The sequence below is a fragment of the Emys orbicularis genome, chromosome 4 (genome assembly GCF_028017835.1).
Source record: "Emys orbicularis isolate rEmyOrb1 chromosome 4, rEmyOrb1.hap1, whole genome shotgun sequence".
NCBI lineage: Eukaryota > Metazoa > Chordata > Testudines > Emydidae > Emys > Emys orbicularis.
The window spans coordinates 143,970,887-143,986,797 of NC_088686.1; the positions used below are offsets into that span (position 1 = coordinate 143,970,887).

General features: G+C 41.6%; 1 protein-coding gene across 3 annotated transcripts in view; it reads left to right on the forward strand.

Annotated features, from left to right (window-relative positions):
* The window catches only part of SRGAP2 (SLIT-ROBO Rho GTPase activating protein 2), a 193,574-nt gene that overhangs the window by 138,484 nt on the left and 39,179 nt on the right, over window positions 1-15,911 (forward strand). For 2 of the 3 annotated variants that reach the window (XM_065404521.1, XM_065404522.1), the window contains exons 7-9: window positions 3,906-4,130; window positions 6,447-6,548; window positions 8,709-8,906. In XM_065404521.1, the coding sequence (XP_065260593.1) occupies window positions 3,906-4,130; window positions 6,447-6,548; window positions 8,709-8,906 (525 nt within the window). The remainder of the gene's footprint in view (window positions 1-3,905; window positions 4,131-6,446; window positions 6,549-8,708; window positions 8,907-15,911) is intronic. The other variant, XM_065404523.1, reaches the window with a different exon arrangement.

Below are 15,911 nucleotides of genomic sequence, written 5' to 3' on the forward strand. Positions count from 1 at the left end.
GAGGAAGCTATGTGGGTGGGTGCAGCGGGTGAGGTGGGGGTTTGAACAAGAGAATTAATTCCTCATCTCTGATCACTCTTCACTGGTCATTATTCAGCCAGTTGTAAAGTCAGACTAGCCATGCTCAGTGTGCTGCAAGGTTCAAGTATTTGAGATTCTTACTGTTCTATCCTCTGCAGATCAAGACTCTCCATAATAAGACCTTTTTAAAATCGTTTTTTATTTGGAGGTGCAGCTGTAACTATTAAACGGAGGGCTGTCATGCTGTGTGATGCATCATGGCAATGCTGTTGTATCGGTGGGACATCCAGCATTTCCACTATAACCCCTGTCTTTTGAGGGGTTTGTACCTGACATATTAAAAAAAAAAAAAAAAAAAAATTTGACTTGGATTTGTATTACAGCTTCTTGACTTTATAGAAAATTATTACTTTCTGGGTGTTCTAGAGGAGGTTAAGGGAGTTGGACACCCAGTTCCCATTGAAGTCCAATGGGATTTGAACACCTAATATTCTCACATTCCTTTTGAAACTTCCAGTTCTAGTTTATAACAAGTTATTGTAAAGCACTCAGCCAACAGACTGCTAGTTCTTAATATGCTTCCTATGAGGTATGTGTAGTGAAAAATCTCACAGAACCCACTTAGATTTCCTTGATAAATCCTTAACTCTCCTTTAAACACCAAGGAGATCCCAAGAAGCTTATAGCGGTTTAGCCGGCAGGACGTGTCTTGCTAAGAGTGCTCTGGCTGCTCTGCTGGCACAGCTGTCTCCAGACTATACACAGGTGCAAGGAAGAACACAAGTTTCAGCAGTGCTTAATTTTTTTTTACCATTCCTTGACAGACCACAGTAGGTCACATGGCTACAGTTCAGGCCATGTTCATGCACAATGCCAATTAACCCTTTAGCCACTTGATTAACTGTGCAAAGTGCATACTTAAGTGTGTATAGAGCATTTATCTGTAGATTTCCCCCCCCCCCCCCAAGTGCATTACAAGGACTGGTAAGCACTATCAGCTCAATTTTTTTCAGAGGGGGAAACAGTCACACAGGTGAAGGGACTTGATGGTTCACTCAGTGAATCAGTGACAAAGCTGGAAATAGAGCTAAGTGTACTCCCGGTCTAACAATGACACTTGTAAATTGCAACTGTTAATAAGACACTTAAACCTACCAATGGTAAAGCCCTGTTGAGGTATAATTGAGGGTCTGATTTAAATACAAACAGGATCTGAAAACCAACCCTGAAACACCTACAATATCCTCAATGGAAATAGTGGTGAGTTAAGAACAGTGTGTTGTCCCAGACATTCGTCAGTGGTTCTGTTTCCCGACTCTGGTGACTGAGGCAGATCCTTGTGTTAATGAAATTATTGCACTAATCGAAAAATTGATCTTAAGAGAGAAGTCCATTTTGAGCCACCTTTGAGACCCTTCTGCAATCTGTATTTTCTCTCAAAAAAGCCAGTGGACCACTAAGGCTGAAAAAGGAATGAAGTCAGGGGATGTGTGAGTGAGTGTGTCTGACAGCCTGCTTTTAGGGTGCCTTTGCAATCCTGGGAATAAACAGATTTCTGCTGTCTCAACAAGAGCTCAAGCTTTCCCTTTTCCTTTCCTTTTCCCTTGCATCCCACCCCAAAATAACACAAGCTCCCTCCATTTCCCCCCCCCCGCCCAAAAAAGAAACAGAAACTTGAGTTTTAAAACGGAGTTATTTTCCTCGACTTTGTATTCTGGGTTTGTTTAAAGGCTACTTGCTGGCAAAGGGTTAATCAGCTGTCATGTTGAGAAATGAATTTGGATGAGCTATCATTAAATTCTTATAAAAAATTGATTTCTTGGAGAATGTTTCCATCAAACATTTATGTAACCCAGAAAAGGCCAGTGAGACTGACACACTTATAAATATGATATGCTGGACACTTTAAAATGTTAGTGACAGAGAGGACTGAAAATGTTCTCAGCCACCAGCTTTCTATAAAGGAAAGCTGAAAGAAGTTGCTGTCTTAATCTAATCTTCCTGGTTTCTCCTGGAGGTGGGCTATGAAATATTAAATCTTATTTTACTCTCCTATCTCATGAATGAATCCTTTTGACATAAGCTCAGCCCTCCTCTCAGATGCACATGTACCTTGGTGTAATTTGAAAAATGGGCACCAGCACTGGAGATGAACTTGTCAGTGTGTCTAGGCTCTGTGGTAGATTGACCCACATTTTAAGCAAAATGAGCATTAGTCTCTGTAAACAGTCTGAGCAGATCCTCCTCATTGGACTATTGGTCCAACTGAATCTGACTTCTCTCAAATTTTGCTGCATGGGACATGGAATTTTAATGTGCCTGTGGAGCAGCAATAGCTTGAATGGCTCTTTACCAGAGAATGTCCCCGCACGTGCAAATTCTCCATCAAGCAGCTTTTGTTTTTGTTCTTGGGGTTTTTGTTCTTCCTGATTGAATTTAATGTCCTTTAATTCTCTGTCTCCAGTTAAGCCAGCGACTGCTGTTCCTTTACAAGAGCGCCACACCTGCTAAAGTACATTGGCACAATACCCAGGCATGTAGTAGCATTCTGTGGCAGAAGTCTTGTAAAAAGCAGGGGAGGGGCAGGGTCTGGGTGTCTTTTTCTCTTTTTGAAGGCATTTACTTACAATAGGACAGTGATGAGACCCAAATGATGGGGGAGGAGAAGGAGATGCTGTGATTTTTGCTTACAGAGCAGCATAGCAATCAAGCAGATGGGCTCTTTCTTCTTGGATATTCTCCTCGCATATTTAATCTCACTTGCAGTTCCTGGAAGTTGGACATTTCTCTAGCTCTATTTATTAGATATCTGTAAAATTCAGGCTTTCTGATCAAGTAATGAAAAGAGCTTCTCTTCCTTATGAAATATTAAGAGTTGGCTGTGGAAGCTGGGTGCAGATGAGCCTGCCTGATTGGCTTTCAGTGATGTCATGCTAATGTTAGTAATATCCAGTAAAAGCTTGACTGTGATCTTTTTACCTGAAGGTTTTTGTTCACTTTGTCTCACCCTAGCAATGAAACCATCCCAGGCATCCATTTTGAGGGGCACTGTTGCCTTTCTAGCATGGCAGAAGTCATTTGGCCTTTGTCTCATAGTTACCCAGGGTAAGCTATGATGGCCAGAAATGCGACGAATTGATCCTCTGAGCCAGGTGGCATTTAGATGTGTTAATACCCTCTCATTTGCCCAGGTATTGATTTGAGCAGCTAAATGCAAAATTTGGACATCCTCTGTCTATGAAAACTGGGCTTCCTGGTATTTTTAGGAATGCCTCTGTGGAAAGCATATTAAGATGAGCCCCTGAAAGTAGTATTTGTAATGTGTGTCCTGATCAGTTGTCTGGATGCTCAACTGACACCAGCTTATCGCTCCTCCAAGATCAATGTGAAAAATAGTGCTCAGTAGGTGTAGAATACTTGCATAGAGTGCCCTTTGTCCAAGGATTTCAGAGTGCTTCCAGTAGCAGCCAATTGCCTCTGTGAGCTAGGTAAGGGATATATAGGAATCCACTATTGAAATCATCCATTTCTGGGGTGAAATGTGGCAGGCTTTTAACAGCACACAGCGACACTCCAGCACAATTTAGGACAGTCAACGAGGACTAATGTATCCAGTTGAAACTGTAGGGGGATGTTAGGGAGGCAGTTTGTAATACCAGAGTTGGAATTTGACTGTCTTGTGTTTAACAGCCCTCTTCTTACACAATGGATCATGAGATCTCTGAGAACAAGTGGTCAAGACCTCTGCTTTGGGGTGAGATGACAGTGTCCATCATAAGAGCATCACTTAGTACCCATGATTTGCTTTCTGCTACGCTTGTCCTTACCCAGGGACCATTCAGTTTTAGCCTTTTTATTCACATAGCCTGGTGTCTGTTTTCCAGCAGTGCTGTGATCTGGGATACCATGCCAGCCTCAACAGAGCTCTCAGGACGTTCCTGTCTGCAGAGCTGAACCTGGAACAGTCCAAACACGAGGGCCTGGATGCCATTGAGAATGCAGTGGAGAACTTGGATGCCAACAGTGACAAGCAGCGCCTCATGGAGATGTACAACAACGTCTTCTGCCCGCCCATGAAGTTTGAGTTTCAGCCCCACATGGGTGACATGGTCAGTTTATCTCCCTCTGCTCCAGCTCTGTAAACATGCACAGAAATCTCCATCCCATTGAATTACATTGAAAGGATTAGATCTGTAGTAAAACAAAACTTCCCTGCTGTTAGGGCTCAGGGGCGTGTACTCTGGGTCACTGGGCTGGAGTTAAAGTGTGGAAGAATGGCCTTGAGACTGTATTGTTACAGGACAGTGTTGGCTAGGTAGGTAAGTGACATGGACTGCAACCTCTCTGTGGAGTCTTGTATATAGGTGGGAGGGAAAACTGCTACTCAGGATGAGATGGGGACAATGCAACTTCCATAAGCAGCTTCTTCAGCTATCCATACACTGCGCTTATGGCAGCCTCCTCAAAAAGGCCACCTGTTTGATTCCCCCTTGGGAGTTGAGGGGGAGGCCTTGGAAAAGGGACACAGTAGGAAAATATAAGCCGTGGCATGGATTTCTGTAGACTGCAATTGACTCATTTTGAGTAAGAAACCAACTGAAGAGGAAAGCAGCCAAATAGCTGTGATCCTAAAGATGGAGAAACACCATTGTTCCCTTCCCATCCATGCATCTTCTACCAGACAAGGACTCTCAAATTAGAAGACTGAAGTAACATCTGAAAGATTTAATCATCCCATACAGAGCCCAGCTCTGCTTCTGCAGCCACATTGCCCTCAGCTGTTTGCACAGACACACCACTGGTGCTTTCCAGTTACATAGGTTTGTGGAGGGTGCAACAAGAGAGGGCAGAGATATCAACTTGAAATATCAACTTGATCACTTTCTCTCCCCTCTGACACCCCATTCCTAAGACTGAATTGCAGAGCTCTTGCTTGCTAATACTCCAGTGGAAGAATATTGTACCCTTGTATAGAGCCCATTTTTATTAGAGGAGCTAATTGGAAGAAAATCTACGCTGCAGAAAAGCCAGTATTCAGAGTCATTAACCTTTGCTACCTAAACTGATTCCTAGAGCCCTGCCACTGTCTGAAGAAAAATAGAAAGACAAGCAATTTAATATGCAGTTTTATGACGCATTTGATTGTGTAGTCCTGGAGCACAAATGGTTTGTGGTGCTTCACACATTTTATGGTGACACAAGGCAGTCGAAGGATTTTCATTTTTGGCAATGAAAATGTATTGCTCGGCAGCTTTATCGGTTGTGTCTGCATATCTGGGAGCCATGTTTGGGAGCCAACTGAAGCCAGCTCACAAATCTAAATGGCATTTGCATGCAGTGTAACAACTTAGGTCAGTTGGCTGGATGTCTGGATTATCCTAGCGAACATGAGGAAAGGCTAGAGAGCTGCTTCCTGATGGCCAGTGTGCTCTTTCATTCTAGACATATAGACACAGCGTAAGGCTGTCTGTCTTTCTTCTTAAGCGGTGGAATGGAGGGCAGGGAACATGGAAAACCCTGAGTTGGAAAGTGGCCTTTTTATTCTATACTCATGCACAGATTAGTGTCCCTAGGATAGTAAAAAGGACTGCTCCCACCCAGCCAACTCGGCTTCTAGTCTCACATATTCATCCCCCCAACATATCCCTAGTCATGAGACTTGCTGATGTCCTGCTGACTTGATGTGTTATGTCTGTAGGAAGGTTTGTATAGCTCTCCTAGGATTGTTGGGGTGGTTCTTGTATGTATGAAATTTACTTTGTGTGGGAGGGGGAGGAGCTTGGTTGGCAACTTGAGCCTTAACAGATTGTAGCTTTCTGCCATGATATCAGCAGTTTATTCTTACCAAAGCGCATGGCTGCTGTGTGCTGTGAAACGTGAGCATTCTCACCAGTACTGAGAGAGCCCAGTGTTTAGTATGTAAAAAGGTGCTTGCCCGGCAGTCACATAGCAAACAGGTGTAATCCTTCCTGTAGCCATGGGGAATAATAGATACCCCAAGTGGACAAGCCAAAAGCCTGCTTTTTCCCTTCACAAAGTACTTGACTTGTTAGACCAAATTCTTCCCTGCCATAAGCTGACATAGATCCCATTGAAGTCTCTGGGTTCTGTTCAGCCTGTGGTCTCTAGTGCAAGTCAGATGTTTCAGGATTAGCTCATTGAAAGTGACTCTTGTTTCTCTTACTCAATTCTTCCTTGTCTTTTTTCTTTTTCTCTCTCCTATTTTGTTTGACTTTAGGGGCAGGGGATTGTAATTCAATAAAACATGGGGCTTAGCTTTGATTTGTTTTGGCTTAAATTCAGAGACTTCTCAAGCACTAAAACTATCACGATCGTTGGACTGTTTAATACCGTAACACAATAATTATGATTTTCTTGGGTATTGAATGTACTGTGGCTCTATCAAGGGGGCTTCTTTTTTGCAGGTGTCACAACTGTGTGCCCAGCAGCCAGTCCAGAGTGAGTTGGTGCAGAGATGCCAGCAGCTGCAGTCTAGATTATCTACGCTCAAGATTGAAAACGAAGAGGTGAGCTAACAAACCAACCAAAAAACCGCTTGCAGCATTTGCAATATTAGAATCTTCACACAGCCCAGGGACAAGGGAGTACCTCATCTCAATAAGCCTGCTTGCGCTGACCTGTGTAGGAAGATGTGGAAGGAGGGCAGCAGAGGGCTTCAGTGTTTTAGTCTGTGTCCCTGACTTTCCTTCCCAGCAGCTTTGCATGGGGTAGAAATTTCGAAAACAAATCCAGTGTTATCCTTTTTCTCAATCTGAATTGCTAGGCGTGGCCACGTCTCAGGAAGCCACACCTGACTAGCAAAGGATCAATGATCTATCTTGTTTTAAAAAAAAATAAACCTCAGGCAAGTCCTAATTTTTGTTTCACTTGAATGTTTAGCTCTCATGTAAACAATAGACTCTGATTTAATACAGTTCTTTCTTCTCATGGTTTATAAAACAAATCTATACTACAAATTTATCCCTTACAGCTACTGTTCAACATGTTTCTTTGTATTCAGCCTAATTTTACTAATATTTGCTGGCAGGTACTGGAATATTTCTCTCATGTGAAACAAGATGCTAGTCTGTATTGGAGAATGTCTTAGCTCTTTTCTACAAATATAGAAGCATTTGCTGCTGCTGTGTTTTTTTTAAAGTCTCAGTCCCTTGTTTACTTGTCTGGCCACAGAAGTCTTTACAAATGTGTTAAAAACTGTGCATAGATTAAAAACAGACAAATAAGATTGCACATCTGTACCTATGCATTAGTGGGTATTTTAATTTGTATTTTAAGTTTGCAATCTAAACAATAAGATACTAGAGAATAAAGTGTTTACATGGCAGTTATTAGATTTGTGTGTGTAATATTGATACTATACTCTTAATCAGGAAAAAAAAGATGGTACTTGAAATATCTATTTTCAGTTACTTAAAAAAACTAGAAACTATAATCAGATATTACTTTCGGATATTCAAGTCCATCTCCTGTTCCATTTGGGCATAGATGGCGCGGGGCGGACAGGAATTAAGTAATGGTACTAAGCTGATTTCATTGTGGAAGAACACACACATCAGGTTTCAGTGCTTGTGATCAATAAGTCACATACCTCGCTATCAGATTCTCTAAATGAAGTATATCTTTTCTCCTTCCATTGTCTGCTATTTCAGACAGTGACACTTAAATGCCAGCAGATGGGAAATGGGTAGGTATGAAAAAACTGGAGGCAGAGTGAGATTCCTTCAGTCCTTACTGTGGGGTGTTTGTGGTGAATTGGTTAAATTTGTTGTGCCTGTGTAGAAGGGCAGGTTTTGGTACCTGTTGTAAATAGCAATTCGGCTCTTGCCAAGTTGGGTGGCTACACATTTGGCACCTACTCCTTCACTGCCTGATGTCTGTTCGTTCACTGTGCACAGATGTAGATGACCGTGCAAGGCAGGAGAGAATCGAACAGTGTTTTTTTTTAAAGATAAAGTGAATCTCTTTTTGAAAAGGAGATGGGGGAAATCAGCCTTTGGATCATATATCAGCACAGTGAGGCGCTCCCCCTCTTTCTTTCCCTCCCTTCCTAGCCCTAAGCATTCATCCCATCAAGGTCTAGTATCCTTCTCAGTCTCTTTGACCTGAAAGGATTAAATGGATGGCATTGCATGGGGAGCCCCTCAGAATATCCAATGCACACCTCCAACCCGCCTGCAATTTATCATCCTGTTTGTGCAGTCCCTTTATAGGCCCCAAGCAAGGAAGACACCTTCAGTAAAAGACTTGGCAAATTACAAGGAGGTCTTATTTTAATGCAGTGTGTTTTTGTTTTGAAGCCCAATAGATTTAGTGACCGGAATAAAATGATTCTGAGCCTTCCACCATTCCCCCCAACACTTCTTTGCTATATGGGCAGATTCCCCTATTTCCCCCGCACCAGGGCACTGGAATAAAACTTTCCTTACCGCAGGGTTTGTACAGCATACAGCAATGCAGATTTATTTTGCTGCTAGCCGGTTGTTTACGTGGACTGTGCTCTGTTAATTAGCAGAGCTTGTACTGTGGTTACGTCCCATAGGACTCAAAGGCAGTCATATCAGTTTATTAATAAAATGTTCTGGGACACTGATCCCCTGTTTTTCACCTGCTGATTCTCATCTTTATTTGTTTTTTATTTTAACTCCTCTTTGTCCTTGCTGAGTCAGGTTAAGAAAACTATGGAAGCCACACTGCAGACTATCCAAGACATAGTCACAATTGAGGACTTTGATGTCTCTGACTGCTTCCAGTACAGCAACTCCATGGAATCCGTCAAATCCACAGTCTCTGAAACTTTCATGAGCAAGCCAAGCATTGCCAAGAGACGGGCCAATCAGCAGGAGACGGAGCAGTTCTACTTCACGGTAAGGGATTTGACTTGCAAGGTGTTCACAATGACAAGAAGCTCTCAGGAACATTTGAGATGCTGCATTCATTGCCCCCTTATAGACATCCATGACTGTATTCTTGTTCTCTTGAGTTTTCCTATTTAATCTCCAGGGACAATTTTAATTTTTATAGGAAGCCATTTGAATCCACTTCTTAATGTTGGATAGCTCTTCCTGAAACTAGGAGAAACTTCCTGAAACTGCTTATTACCAGGTTTACACTTCACAGAGGAAATTAAAATGGACCAGAGAGAGCCCTGGGTTAGTCTTAGTTTGAAAGAATTTAAAGGGATAGTATTTTAATAAATTTTGATAACCCATGCTTAATGAGTTTAGCTACACTTGTGCCTTCCCCCAGTAGGTAAACACTGACAACTTTGATTTGCTTTGTTGCTAATACAGAAAATGCCACTGTGGCTTAGTTGTTACTCTTTTCTTAACCCCAGCATCATACTATAGGCTCCAGTCCAGTAGCATGTGGACAGAGAGCACCCAATGGAGGCCCATGAGGTCATGGCAACTCTGCATAGGTGCAGCAGGTGGCCTGCATGCTGCAGTTGCAGGATCAGGGCATTAGATCCATAATCAGGAACTTGCACTGTTCCTGACAAAATGATCTACTGTAGATCCACGAAAAGGGAAAATTAGAGTGTTTCTGGTTTATTCTTGCTGCAGCCAGAGCTGGGTTTGTTTTTTTTAAAAAACAAATAATGAAATTTTGTGTTTAGATTTTTTTTGTTGTCTTTTGTTTAAAAAAGACATACAAGTACTTTGTCTACTGAATAGAATTTAGTGTTTGGATTGTAATATGGCCAGGTGGTAAAATCTGGTCTCTCTCTCTCTCATCTGCCTACAGTGGAGCTGAAAGGACAGAGCTTAAAATTGTGAAGGGAAAATTCCAAGTTTCTTCTAGATTTACTACCTTTCAGACCAGCATGTATTTTTTCCCCCTGAGTTGTGATCACTTATGTTGAGCTGCTGCATCATTTAATATTTTCAAAATATATTCTTCCAAAAAGCCGATGAAAACCAAACCTGTAAAATTCATTACTCTGACCCCTTTTGAGAGCCTACTGCTATATTTAAAGCTTTCCTATTCCTCTTATGAGAATGGTGTTGCTTATTAAAATTGTGAAGCTCTGTGCAAATTACATTGGCTGACAGGATGGTTTTTGTCAGGTCTAGTCTTAATAGTAAACTCTCCGATAAACCTATCATCCCTTAGAAAAGCACTCCAAATGCTTAAAAATAATGCATTAAATGTAAAAGTATTCTTCTAAGGTGAAACTGTCAGTTAGCAAAAAGTGGGCAGGTGAATTGATACAATTAAGAAGCAATTGACTAGCCTGCTTGTGATTATGGAACTAGAAAAACGATATCTTAAATTGAATTTCAGGTATTCCCTCTAGAGAGAGCAGATGCTCTATGTGCAAATATGCACGTGCACATAGGGTTAGTTTACTGTGATTTTTATCTATGCACGGTACTTTTCCATTTTGTAGTGTTAATATCCTGCTCCCATGCAGCCAGACCAGTGTAGTCCCAGAAGGATTGTAGGGCTGTCTCCAAGAAATGAAGGTGCTATTTATCATGTCATATGCAACCATGATAAAATAACTAGGAACTGAATGAGGCTGATGTATGAAGGACCCTGTAAAGAGTCAAATCAGATACTTTATTGATTTTTTTTTTATTGGACAGACTTATAAATATCCTTAAGAATTCCAGACTTTGGATCTGTAAAGATCGGTTGTTTCCTCATACATAGAAATGAGCTGAAGAGCATTAATGAGAACTAGGATAAAGCCATGGTAAAGGCAGTATTGTTAGGAGAGAGAGAGAACCAAAATACACAGACCTTTTAAGGTACAGAACAGACCGCTGTAAAGGAAAGACACCTATCTCCTCTCATTTCATATACTTCTGTATTGCAGATCAAATATGATGCATATACACATACACACACGCACCGTGTGTGTGCGCGCACGTATATATACGCACACGCACATATACGCACGCGCACATGCACAATGCTCACTGGAAGATAACAAGAAACAACTTTAAGTATCAACATAATCCTTGGTTCCAAATCAGTATTTACATACCATGCTGTTTGCTTTTGAACTTTTCAGCATTCATATACTGTGGTGGTAAGTACAATATGTAAGAGGGATTGCGTTCAGAAAACAAGTTTAAATTTAATAGTCTGCAAAGGATAGGAAGGAAGGAGAATGACTCCGTTTTCCCATCTGTAAAATGGGGATTAATTTTGGCTTTATAGTTAATTATAATAGTTTTAAAAATAATGTTAAGCAACACTACAATGCTTGCTCTCTTCAAAGTGCTTTACAAAAATGAATTTAATAAAATTTGACAAAACTCATGACATGAATAAGTATTTCTAATTTCATCGATAATTAATTTTACAGAAATGTCATGCTGCTTCTGTCAATGTACCACTCTTTCTCTTTTAATCACTACCATTAGCACAGTGGTGTGATGATCTGATTTACTCATTGCATTCTGGGAACATTGCTAATTGTGCTGATTGCATCCACGTTGATGTTGTTTTTAAAAAATAAAAAAATAAGCTGCTCTGCCCAGATTTGAGATGGAGCCAAGGATATGGGACATGTGACAGAAACTATTTCCATATAGTCTCGAAAGCATAACTGTCTGCCTTGGCAGCAAAGCAGGAAGATGTACTCTAGTTTACACTTTGCTCTATTATGCATTCCACCTGACAGCTGCTTCCTGCTGGAAAAATTTGAACAGGCTCGGGGTGGGGGAGGGTATTAAAGGTGCGTGGATGTGGGGAAGACAGCCATTGCACTGCGTACACTGTTACTGGTTAACAGAGCCTCCTTTCTGAGGTCTTTGCAATACGGAAATTGTATTGTGACTGCCGTCTTTCTTTGTCCTCTTGCGTCTGATTGTACTTAGATTAAATCCAGGCCAGAAATTAAATCATGTGGAGTTCACGCATACTTTTGTGTTGTTTGTTTTTTGCTGTTTGAAACCGAATGCTGCTGGATCTTCATAATTTGTCAAGAAAAACCTGCAGATTTGATTTTAAATGGACGTCCTTTTTATTTTGTGTGTGCTCCTGGGAGGTGGCAGGCTCCGGAAGGTGGATTTAGTGTAGTATGAAGAGGATATGAAATACCAGTAGTCAGTAGGAACCATTGTTTTCTTTTGTAGCAGCAATAGGAGAACTCTGCATTGGGCACAGTGTTCCTCACAGCCTCAGAGACCAGAATAAATGTCAGAGAAATGCATAATGTATTTCTCTGGAACCCTGAGTGTTTGATAAGCTCTATATACAGGAATCTTTTCTCGCCTCTGAAGTGCGGCCACCTCTGAAATAAAACAAGGCAGTTCAGCGTGGCACCACGCGAATTTAGGGTAGTATGTGACATTCATCACTTGCTATCCTATATAGTGGTGTGTGTGTGTGTGTGTGTCATATTGCAAGGGGGAATTTTCAGGCTCAAATTCTGCTTTAGCCATGAGGCTGGAGCTAAACCCCACCTCCTTTACTCATAAGTTATTTTAATGACCTCAATTGGCCAGGAGAAAAGTTTTGTTTCCTTCATGAGATGGCACCTCCAGTGTCGCTTATGGAGCACCCTGGGTTTTACAGAAATATCCGTCAAGTGCAGGCCACCTTCAGCTCTGCTTTGATTGCATGCCTTAGATAGTATGGCTGTTTTTAAAGCTGTTCTTTCAGATTGTGGCCTGTCTGCCTTCTCCACAGCATGGGGCACGGGTCACTTGAGGTTTAAACTAGTGTAAATGGTGGATTCTTTGGCTAGGTCTACACTACCCGCCTGAATCGGCGGGTAGAAATCGATCTCTTGGGGATTGACTTATCGCGTCTCGTCAGGACGCGACAATCGATCCCCGAATCGACGCGCTTACTCCACCAGCGGAGGTGGGAGTAAGCGCCGTCGACTGGGAGCCGCGGCAGTCGATTTTGCCGCCGTCCTCACAACAGGGTAAGTCGGATCTGATACGTCGAATTTGCGTATCTTAAATCGACCCCCCCCTGTAGTGTAGATGTAGCCTTTGTAACCTGAAGTCTTTAAATCATCATTTGAGGACTTCAGTAGCTCAGCCAGAGGTTATGGGTCTATTACAAGAGTGGGTGTGGCCAGCAATGAGAACTAGGACAAAGCCATGGTGGATACAGTACTGTTAGAGGAGAGGGAGAACCAAAATATATAGATGTTTTAAGGTACAGAACAGACCCATGTAAAGGAAGGACACCTTTCTCCTCTCATTTCATACACTTCTGTATTGCAGATATATGTGACATATATACATAGATCATGATGGTCCCTTTTGGCCTTAAAGTCTGAGTGTCTATGTGCAGCTCCTCAGGAGCAAGGATTCATGGTCAAATGGGATCCAGGAGGGCAATCTCGTACCTCATCAAATGGTTATTTGTTTTAATGGGATCTTGACTGACAGCAGGAAGTAAACCATTGACCTATGACCAGTCCTGCAACAAAAGGTTTCTCTAATCACTGCACAACCTAGCCAAGGAATGCTTTGGCATCTTGTTCTTCCACATCTCCCACATCTCAGTGACTGACTTTACAGACAGACTGAATCTTCATTTTGATCTTCAATTTCTCATTATTTTAAGTCTTTTTTCTTTTTTTCCTTCCTCTCTCTCCCCCCCTCCCCCCCCCGATCTGCTGATGTCTCCTGGGAGATGTTTCTTAAAATCCATTCGTTACAGAGGGCTTTAGATTGTTGATGTTCAGGAGTTTCTCATTCCCTTTGACCACAGTGTTCTGTGTGTTGTGTTTGTTTGGTAACTGGAGATACTCTCATGCAAACAGTGTTTGTCTATTAGAAAGTCATGAACTTGTACTGCTAATTTAATGATATAATGTGTTGGGTAATATCATAATTAGCTGGTATGAAGAATGCTGATACCAGACGGTTAAGAGCCTGGCATTAAGTAAGGAATAAGCAGAAGACCAGATAGAATTTCAGAGAGAAACAGATCCTATTTTCATGCAAATAACCGTCCATGTGGCCTATCCATATCAGTATTTAATATCCTTAGCTGAATAATAAATAGGATAAAGAGGCGAAAATTGCGTGTTAAAGCAGAATTGTGTCTAACGAGGATATTTATCAATTTTGCCATTAGGAGTCAGTGATCCTTTAATACTATCCGTACCTCCCTACAAATGGCATCCTTTTACATTCTTCGTCAATATGCAAAGAGATGCAGCCAAGAAATACAATAATGCAATTCCATCAAGGTGGTTCATAAACCATGAGACAGTAGCTGAAGCATTTTGTCACAAGAACAAAGATGAAACTTCATTATACACTTTAGTTTTATATTATGGAATGAAAAGGTGTATTCGATTTGTTGGCTTTTCTTTGGTGTTCCATATGCCAAAAAATATGTACACATTTCCAATGTTCTGCCTAACTAGAAGGAATAGAACTGTCACATCAGCTGTGGGGGAACCAGATGGCTCAGTGGATTGGTAGTGGGGGAGAACATATCACAGCCATGTCACTGATTCTGCTCTCATCCAGAATGGTGGTAGTTTAAAATCTGTAGCTCTTGGGTGCTTTCATTTCAGCTCCTAGTGGACATGCAAACCACCCCACACAACGGATTAGCGCTCTTGTTGGTTCTCTCAGCCTAGAGGCCAAGAAGCGAAGAGGTCATGGAGACTGAATGGTCCTTACACCTAGAGGTGGTCCCTCCCTGAGGGGAATGGTATCTTCACAGGCCAGTGTGAGCAAACACTGGCTTGCCATTGTCCTTTGTGTACTTGGTCCATGGAAAAATAGGAGTTCAGTATGTAGGGTTGCCAATCCGATATCTCTTCACAGAACAAAACATACAGTTTTTTTAAACTGTGGGGTAAGGGGCGGGGGAAGCAAACTAGTAATCCTGGTGGGAAATTTTGAATTCACTTTATTTTTTCAAATATACAGCTTAGTTCCTTGCTGTAAGTTGAAATGTAAAAAGCCTCTGACCCAACTCCCTCCTCCCCGCCTCACCACAACAATAATTACAAATATAAAAATAAAACCAATAAACTATACATTGGACATAGGAAAACACCTGCATTTGGTTTTTGGCCTGAATAACAATGAAAATCCAGTTTCTACTGGGTGTTCATTATAATTATGTCAGAAGGTGCCAGGAGATAGTGAATACAGAAGTAAAGCAAGAATGACATAGTCTTACTCTGTCTATACTTCAGAAAGAAGCGTAGGTCTCTGGGGAAGCAAGTTTATTTGTGGATCTTTAAACTTTGGATTTACCCATTGGCCACAACTTGCAATGTTTTGCGCCTATTCAGCTCTCCTTGACTTCTGTCAGAGTTGAGGGAGCTCAACACCTTTCAGAATCAGACTTATCTCCCATCCCAACTCCCTGGAGCATGAAATGCAATATCATTTGGCCGTTTTGCATGAGGTACGCAGGGACGAAGTCCCAACCTGGTTGTCTGTCAAAACTTGAGTGAAATAGTCTAGATCTGAATAGATGGATGCGACTTTCAGGTTTAAAAAAAAAAAAAAAATAGAATGCAAGAAGCAACCTATGCTTGGAATAGATTTGGACAGATTCTGGGAGGAAATCTCCAGTCAGCACTAAACTTTGGTACAAAGTTCTTTGAAGGTTCTGAAATGTTTGGTTAACTTTAATTTTTAATTTATTTTGCCACTCACTTCGATGCTTCCTGCTTTTATCCGGGACCAAAGCTGTTGATGTACCAGCCCGCAACAAAGCCGTAAATGCTGCGAGTCTCCCAAGAGACTTAGTTTTGATGAAATCCCTACTCCAGTTCAGAGTCAGGAGCAGCATCCTGATTTTTGGCCACTAATTAAAACCCAAATGCCAATCTTCTTTGTGACTGACTTGTCTCTAGAAACTAACAGTCAGCGGACCCACAACTTGGGGCTTCTGGGCTCCTAAGTAGTTTTACTTTCCCT